Source organism: Wyeomyia smithii, chromosome 1, assembly GCF_029784165.1.
Source record: "Wyeomyia smithii strain HCP4-BCI-WySm-NY-G18 chromosome 1, ASM2978416v1, whole genome shotgun sequence".
Classification (NCBI taxonomy): domain Eukaryota; kingdom Metazoa; phylum Arthropoda; class Insecta; order Diptera; family Culicidae; genus Wyeomyia; species Wyeomyia smithii.
The window spans coordinates 33,307,071-33,315,687 of record NC_073694.1 but is presented as its reverse complement, the minus strand read 5'-3'; the positions used below and the strand labels follow the sequence as shown (position 1 = coordinate 33,315,687).

At 43.9% G+C, this 8,617-nt stretch overlaps 1 protein-coding gene across 1 annotated transcript; it reads right to left on the bottom strand.

The window, feature by feature from the left end:
• Positions 1-4,606: 4,606 nt before the first annotated feature.
• LOC129717822 (protein GPR107) lies at positions 4,607-7,967 on the bottom strand. Its single transcript, XM_055668006.1, has 9 exons — positions 7,677-7,967; positions 7,506-7,616; positions 7,298-7,443; positions 7,090-7,235; positions 6,931-7,031; positions 6,480-6,868; positions 6,028-6,418; positions 5,792-5,949; positions 4,607-5,714 (listed from the first exon to the last, which is right to left on the bottom strand). Exons 1-9 carry the CDS (start codon positions 7,767-7,769, stop codon positions 5,573-5,575), a joined length of 1,677 nt encoding a protein of 558 aa, XP_055523981.1. The 5' UTR covers positions 7,770-7,967; the 3' UTR covers positions 4,607-5,572.
• Between the last annotated feature and the right edge of the window lie 650 nt (positions 7,968-8,617).

Here is an 8,617-nt window from a genome sequence, read left to right as displayed (position 1 = left end):
ATTAGATGTACAAGTCACCTATTTTGTCATAAGAAGCGACAATTGGTTTATCTCCACGATAATAAGAAAATCCACGAGACAGTTGTGATCAGCTGATTACAGTTCAGGTCGTTACTTCGATAGAACCCCGATCGGAGAAGCGCGAAAAACAAATATCCAATCGGTTGCTCCAGTATCACGAGAAAAGCCATCCTTAACACAACAATAAAATACCACTCTTGATATTTTTGCAGACATTAAGATTTTGTGTTCGGTTCTGTTTTGGGTTTGAGATTGCAAAAACAATAACACAAACAAACGTACCAACCGGGAAACGTCACCCATGTACTGCCTCATACATAAGCGAACTTTATCCTCATTATAAAAGTCACAATATTATGTGCATTTTTTCAGTGTACCTATTTGGGTAATTTTATTGCCAAAAGTGATTCTTTTTCGAATGTCCTGTAGAACAAAATCAGAAGTGCTTCTGTCATCTTCAATGTGTCTTCATGATTTCACGTAAGTGAGCTATATTGGTTTTATAAGATATTTGATCACACCTTGATTTTAGGATTCTCAAGCCAAGCGTACATCTAGAAAACTTACTGGCATTTTAGTTCAATCTGTAATAATAAAAGAAGCATTACCATCTCAATCAACAAGTTGTCGCGCCATGTTGCTTGACTTTGGACTGTGTTTAGCCAGTTTTTTTTTTTGTTTTTTTAATTCTCGCTTATTTTCCGTCGGTCTAGTTCCGCCACTGTTGTTGCGCCCGGAGGCGACTCCACCCAGGACCCTAACTAACGTCTTGTTGATTAACGTACCGGCGCCAACGGCTTTACTTCCTCATGCAATGGAAGGCGTGATCCCAGAGATTTTTCGCCTCAGAACTCTCCCGGTGTCCGCTAGGATTGAATCTAGACCAGTTGGGTTGGTTGTGAGTGGATCACGCCACCCCACAACCATCGACACCTATATATGTCGGCGTTGGGATTCGAACTCAGACGTCGAGCGTGGTTGGCGGAGACGTTACCAACCCCACTAGGCCCCCGCCTGTTGTTTCGTCAGTTCCCCAGGCGTGCACGCTGCGTCCTCTATATCTAGTGCCGGCAGGGTTGCTTAAGAGAAGTGATTTCACATGGTTGTCGTCCGGTATCCTTACGACGTGACGGGCCCACTGCAACCTATTGACTTTCGCCAGGTGTGCATTGGGGTTCTTTCCAAGCAACGCGTATAGTTCATAGTTCATGCGCCGTCACCGTTCTCCGTCGTCTATCTGTACGCCACCGAAAATGATCCACAGCACCTTCCGTTCGAAGAGCGTTCAGGTCCTCCGCATAAGACTACCGGTCTTATTAGGGTTTTGTATAGCGTCTACTTCGTGCACCGTCGCACTCGATTCGAGCGAAGTGTCTTTCGAAGTCAAAAATAGGCACGATTTCCAGCCTGGATGCGTCTCTGAATTTATTTGCTGGCTTTGTCGGCGGTCACCAGTGACCCGAAATATACTATCTCGTCGATTACCTCAAGCTCATTGCCATCTATAGAGACTTGAATTTGTAGTCTGATGTTGTTCTGTTTGAAGCCTCTCGCTCGCATATATTTCGTTTTCGACGCCTTTATCCGCAGCCCGGTTCGTCCGGCTTCGGCCTTCAATCGGACGTAAGTTTCCTCCGCCGTCACAAAGGCACGTGTTATGATGGCAAAGTCATCCGCGAAGCCCAGAAGCTGGAAATCGTGCCCCTCGTGTCGATAACTGCACTTCGGATCACCTAACCCTCTGCGCGATTCAAAGGGGCTCGAGAGTATCCCCGAAGCTTGTCGTCTTTCTTGTAGATGGGGCAGACAACTCCCTTCAGTTTTTCCTCCTCCTAAATCCTGTAAATGACCCATTGCAGCGCTCTAGCTAGGGCCTCTATCCTATGTTCAAAGAGCTCGCCCGGCAATTTTTCTTCAGCTTCCCGATCTCACAAAGAACTTCATGAACATCGGGTGCTGGTACTCGGTCATCTGCTGCTGGTGCTCCTAGGTCAGTTCCTGCTCCGCTTCTGTTTACTGCAGCGCTGCCAGTGATATGTTTTTCCTTTTTTCCTCCCTTCGCCTACAATGGATCGCTTTAGTGCTCGTACGAATGGACTTGAACTATTGAGAACTAGCGGCGATCATCCGGTGAACGAAAACTGTCGGGTCAATGGGGCCGGCTGAAGCAATGGCTATGGTTCCTTGGTTCCGAGGCTATAGACATCGCCATCATCTTTGACGGTTACCCCATCAAACTTCGATGTAATGAGCAGCTTGGAACCGTGCCCGATTCGATCCTGGATCGGTTTGTGGCACTAGACTCTCCCCTACTCAGGTCTAAGCTTAGGGTTTGCCATTACCAAAACAGCTAAGAAAACCTGTTCCTGGAGATCCACGAACAATCCGACGACCGAATTACCGAGTAGCGTTTCCTACTAAACTACATGTTTGGTTAAGCTCGCACGCATCAGGTGCGACGGGAGGAAGCTTCTGTTGCAACTAGAAGGAAGGTACATGCCGAACGATTAGTTCAGTCATCACAACCTGCTCAACGCAATCCTACAAAGAACAGGACGGTACAGACGGAACATCCAGCTCCCTTATCACTACCTGCTCAACGCAACCCTGCAATGGAAGATAAGGTGCAGTAGATGGCTAACAATAGTTGGATGCCTCAATCAATCCCTATTCACAAGCTCGCGAATGAACGGAAGGTTCCGGAGAAATTGCAAGAACTACATTGCCTCAATCATCTTCAGCTCACAAATATAGGTCCCAGAAATCACCTTCCTGTGCTGGTCATGCGTTTGTTGCCCATTGTTCACAGCAGGCTTGGCAAGCCGGTTTTGGAGCAAAGCTAACCCAAAGCAGCAGTCTAGGTCTTCGTCACGTTAAGGGAGCTTCCAGCATCCTTAGCAGAAGATTCACTAAAGAGCAACTAACCGTTGCTCTAGTCCAGGTATCACAAAGAACACAAAGGTTCTTGGGCTCACGAACTCAAAAGGTAGGTTAACACTCAGCCAAAGCCTATGGCTGCAATGAGTAATTTGTTGAGCAGAGTGATCGAATACAATCTAATTACAGAATTTATTCAACGTGACGTCGTTGCCATACTAGCGGAGGTCCCGGCGACCAACGGGAAACAAAAAATGGTCATCGCACCCGCCTACTTCTCCGGTGACCTAAACGATATTACTTTTACAAACGCCATTAGACACGACATCCTTTGCCTCACTCTCTGCAGCGCAAACAGCCGAGAAAATCAAATAATGGCATGTCTCTGACGAACCAAGTTTGTGAGATCCCCAACACTCTATTTTTGATATCGGAACTGGTTCATTTAAAAAAAGCGAAAAACTCAGGTCGAACTGGACATTAGTGCACGTGACCTTGAATGTAGGATCACCGACGCCTATATGGCCAGCTGTCCTCTAAAGGCGAGGTTTGTGTATCGTAACGTGCCCTTGTGGAACGTAACGGTTAAAAACCTATAACAATCACTACAGGTTCTTATGAACACACACTTCCCTGGGTTTCAGATATTCATACCGAAGGTAGTTCCTCAAGAACTCACCAGTACACAAAGATCAGCGCGCTTACCAACCTGGTAAATTGACAGAAACTGCTATTCGTGACACAATGACTGTTAACGAAAAGTCACTTCAGTATCAAGAGACGGCGCTATGCGCTGTGCTTCGATCAATACAGCTCTCCTGAAGAGAAGAGTTATAACACTACAATGAGCTGGATTTAGAACATGCTCTCGGGCAGAGAAATCACAGCTTCAATCTTTTCCCGTCGTTGGTTGTTGATGCATTATTAAACAAGAAATCATAAAAAAAGAATTATGTGTTTCTTATGTGGACTGGTCCAGTCCACATAAGCACTAATGATGGCTTTATGTAGAAACTGAAATACGCATCTGTACGGACTACTGTTTTCACTATTCACTACTTAAATTTAGTAAAGTTTAATGGAAACATATAATTCTTTTTTCTGATTTCTTATATCATTCTACTAAGATGCTCAGTAAATAATTTCAATTTAGGAAGCCACGAGAAGGTGCGTGTCTTTGATGTCAAGCCTTTGCGTGGATACCGAAGCCGAACAAACAAAGGAAGAAGCCAGATACCAAGAGATGTCAACTATTCATGGTCGGATATGCTCGAGAGGTTCGTGACTATTGATAGGAAGCAGTGCAGGACGAATCCATGACGACTGAAGCCACTGAAACTCAAGTGGGTGTTTCTACTCAAAGAGGATGAAACCAGACGACAGATTCGTTATAACGCACGATTGGTGGTCACGGGGTTTTTCAACGCTCTGGCATCAGCTTCGACGAGACATTCGCTCCGGAAGCCAAGCTGTTTGCAGGGGGTAGTGCCCGCTATGTCAAAACGGCTTTTCTTAATGGATTGCTAAAGAAGGTTCTCTACATGAAAGTTCCTCGAGACGGCAAGCTGAAAAAGTCGTTGTATGGATCAAATTCAACGCTAATAAAACATGAACTACTGCCTCTACGTGTCCATCATAGACACATTCAATTAAAGGCGAAAAATGGATCTTCTTCAAACCAATCGTCTCAAGTTGAAACCGCTCAAACTGCTAGTGAAATGCAATAAACTTTATACACCCACTAAATATAATTGGTAATTAAAGTCGAATCAGAACAGGTACTGATTCCAACCGTAATCAATCAACTCTTGTGTGGTCGAAAATGGCTTACTTTCATTGACACGGAGAGCGGGCACGCTATCTAATAATGCTTATGAAGAAAAGATACCTCGAGTGATTAGTTTCTCATCTCTGCACTTCCTTAGAAAACATTAATTCTAAAAGCTAGGTGTATTGGTTGAGTTTTGGTTGCTTGGGCTATACACGGCGTATATATCAATAATAATATATTATCCAAAATTCTATCTCAATTATGCTTGCTCGTTTGCTTTTTTGCTTGGTCGCATACTATATACCTAATCGAATTGGTTCATTATTTGCTGTCAACGAAAATAAGGAAGAACCGCTCGGAATTAACACTGCGAAGACAAATCTGTTAGTAGTTTGTTGAATAGTTACAAAAGCATCCGCGTTTAGTATAGAGTAATTTTAGTATAATTGAAAACACAATGGAACGGCAGTTAGCCTCGAATGTATCTAAAGTATTTGGTTAAATATCAGAAAAGAATAAAAATTGCCACATAACACAACCAACTGATAACATCACAGACGAAGAAGCAATTATTTGTTGTTCAAAAATGCCGGGAGTATGCAGCAAAAATGTCTGAAAGTTTTCAATTTAAGAAAACAGCAGACATTTCCGGTAAACTGCTTCAGATTTCCAGATGAAATCTGCCGTCATTTTCGATGCTGATCGATTTTTTTTATGACGAAAACATCTTAAAGTTAGATAGTAATACAATAACAGCGCGCTCTAAGAATGTTCATTCACAAAAGTACTTCAATCGTTGCAGTCCTCCGGTGTGCGCTCGGCAACACCGTAAAATGTACGATAAAGTTCTATCGGCTACAGAGTTTGGATTACCACTAGTCGTAAAATAAGCTGTCATATAGTCTAATCATACTCGTGGGACGACTCGCGCTTGCTAATCAAGTTCTCCCGTTCGTCCTCGTTCGATTCGTGCACCATCGTGGCTGGCGGCTGCGAGCGGTTAGTCACCTTGCTGAGTCCCTCCGTCAGGCCCGTTTGTGTGAGACTGGAAGGGCACAAAAAGATAGTCATCATAGGTTAACGTTGCTGGGTGGGGGAGACAGCGCCTGCAGGCGTACTTACATTTCCTCCTCGTCGTCATCATCGTCGTTGTCATGCACCGAAAAATAGGGATTTTGCGATACCGGACGGAATTTGTATCCCGTTAGAACGAAGAATACATACGTTGCCATCTCCTTGAACATCTCATCGAGCCAGGCGTACTGGAATGCAACGGTGATCTGCGAAGAAAGTGAGAACGGAAGTCATTTTGGCTTCTGCCAAAGGAAACAATAAAAAACCAAACTCGGCCCACTTACCTTCAGCAAATAAACGATAATCCGAGTGAAGTAAATGTAGCACACGATCATAATGTAAAACTGACGAAAAAGTTTCAACTTCCTCAGATTAATAGCCGCCTTGCCGTCGGTTCCCGCTGCTTCCTGTAGATGCCGGATGGACCAAACCACTGGGAACAGAATCGCTCCACAGCAGAGCAAATCGACCAGGATAAAGATATCCCGCCAGGTGCTGTGCTCCTTGTCGCCCTCTTCGCTCTCGGCAATAATAATCTCCGCCACGTTAGCCAGCACCTGCAGGGGAATCACTATCATGAACAGCTTCTTGTCTTTGTCCGCCAGAATGTGCTTGATGAAGGTCCACCCGGTGCCGATAAGAACGATAGTAATAAACAAAACAGCTCCCTTTAACCTGCGAAAACAAAAAAATTGTTTAGCTTCCATTACCACATTGCCCAACTTCCTTCACTTACAAATGAGTAACGTAATAAAGAATCGCCCACGCCTCTACGTGTTCACCCTGCGTCTCAATGAAGTGATAATTGATCGCGTGAAACATTAGTGAGAGTGATTTCAAGAACACCAATACCGCCATTAAATAATGAATCTTGAACACCGGATGTTTGCTCTTACGCAGAATGAACACCCAAAACAAACCGGACAGAAAGAACAAAAGCGACATCATGAAATACAGCGCCGGTAGGGGCATTTCGCCGGCCGACAGAAAGTTTCCACTGTTGTTCTCCTCGATCGTAACATCAAACTCCAGCGCGTACAGGTTGTTCAGATTGTAGTTTGGACAGCTATGGAAGTACAGATTGTACAAGCCTTCCTCGGGCTTACTGGCTACGTAAACAACGAACTAAAAAGTACAATGAAATAATCAAAAATGCTTGCAGTTCGATTCTAGTTTGCATTTCTTACGTTAAACCAGCAATACTTAAAACGTTCCATTTTCTTGCAATTCAGCGTGAGATTGAAACTGTGACACACCGACGTTTGCAGAGAGGATGCTGGATCCATTACTAAAATGAAATAATCAACTAAATTGAATGAAAAACCAGCGCTCATAAAATCATATACCATCCCGTTTGCGTCGCTGCATATACATAGATTTTGAGTCGCTAACCTTGGCGAAAGATTGGCGCTTCGAGCGAAGCGCAGGAATCTGCTTGCGGTCCTTATAGATGTGAACGTTCTGCCATTCACTGGAACAGTTCAAATGGACACTGAAATCAAACAAACGCAATTAAGAATTTGTCTGCTAATGTAGGTCAGTCATATGACTCACACTTCACGCTTAAGATCCATGCTGAAAAAGACAATCGGTCCACTGCGCAGCGAACTGATGGGCTCCTTCAGGATGCAATTCTCCTGGTGGGTGTCCAAGTAAGGATTCATCGCATCCGATAGCGTTCTATCCAAGGAGAGACCAAACTGCAAGTGGAACATAAGAAACATCTACCTTTCCAGCGTATCGTAGAACATTAATAACTTACGACATTATCCTCGGAGCCCGGTATTACGCGAAACCCAGAAACCTTCACATCCAGCACTCCCCCCGAGTAGAATCCAAAAGTGCTCAACGGAATGTAACGACGGACGTCATCCTGGGAAAATAAAAATACTTGTCGAGCAACCCTTAAAGCAAAGCGGGAAAGTTAACTTACCCGCACTTCCAGGTGGTGCCTTCGACCTTCGGAGAAATCCGTAAACAAAAGAAACAGCGCCGCCAACACGGCTACTAATGGTGCCGATGACATAACTATTCCCGCTCCACGCAATTGCTTAGTGCATCCGGATCCGAATGGAAAATTCTTGAAACTGAACTAATAATTCACTCAACTAAAGTGGTGCAACTTTCAACAGTCCCGGAACAGTTTGTGGGTTTCGATTTTTCACTTTTTCTTCCTACTGATGTCTGTCTGCTGTCGTCGTACAACGAAAACAGTGGCTGTCAAACTGTCAGCTGGTTTCAGAGTTGCCAAGTTTGTTTGGAGAGCTGTGTTGGATACAACCCTGTATGGAGCTCCAAGCGAAAATGGAAATTTCGTTAAACACATTAATAAATTATTGCCGGGACTCGGTATTTGGCAATGACAACGAAACTCACGAGAGGCCAAACAAATTTTGCACTCACAAAAGCTCACAAATACAACCTAGGGGCAAGACACTGTTGATATATAGGACCAATTTACGTACGACCGTGTTTATGTTACTTCTTGAGGCAAACATAAACAAATAGCTGGAAAAATATTCAGTTGAACACTTGCTTTATGTTTTAAACTCAGTTCTGAATAAATTTTTCATTTATGATCAGGATTCAAGAGAAGCTGCTGAACATAATCGACGGAAATGGCGAAAAGTGATCAAAAATCGGAACAACAAGATGCGATGATTTACAGTTTGGAGGGAACAAAGGCAACATGCAAAGCGTACGTGCATGTATCACATGTGGAACCACGAAAAATGAATGAGATTGCATGACAGCGCCCCAGACGGCGTTGTAGCGCGATAACTGTTATTTGAATGAAAACTTGAAGTGATCGTTTTTTTGACGTAGAACTACGTTTTTCTTTAGCCTACCACATAGGGATGTAAATAGGAAAAC

Coding starts and splice junctions, on each gene's coding strand:
- LOC129717822 (XM_055668006.1), bottom strand. CDS start 7,769: ATGTCATCGGCACCATTAGTAGCCGTGTTGGCGGCGCTGTTTCTTTTG. Junction 7,444..7,505: donor CGGGCTCCGAGGATAATGTC/GTAAGTTATTAA, acceptor TTCCACTTGCAG/TTTGGTCTCTCCTTGGATAG. Junction 6,419..6,479: donor CTTTATTACGTTACTCATTT/GTAAGTGAAGGA, acceptor TTGTTTTCGCAG/GTTAAAGGGAGCTGTTTTGT.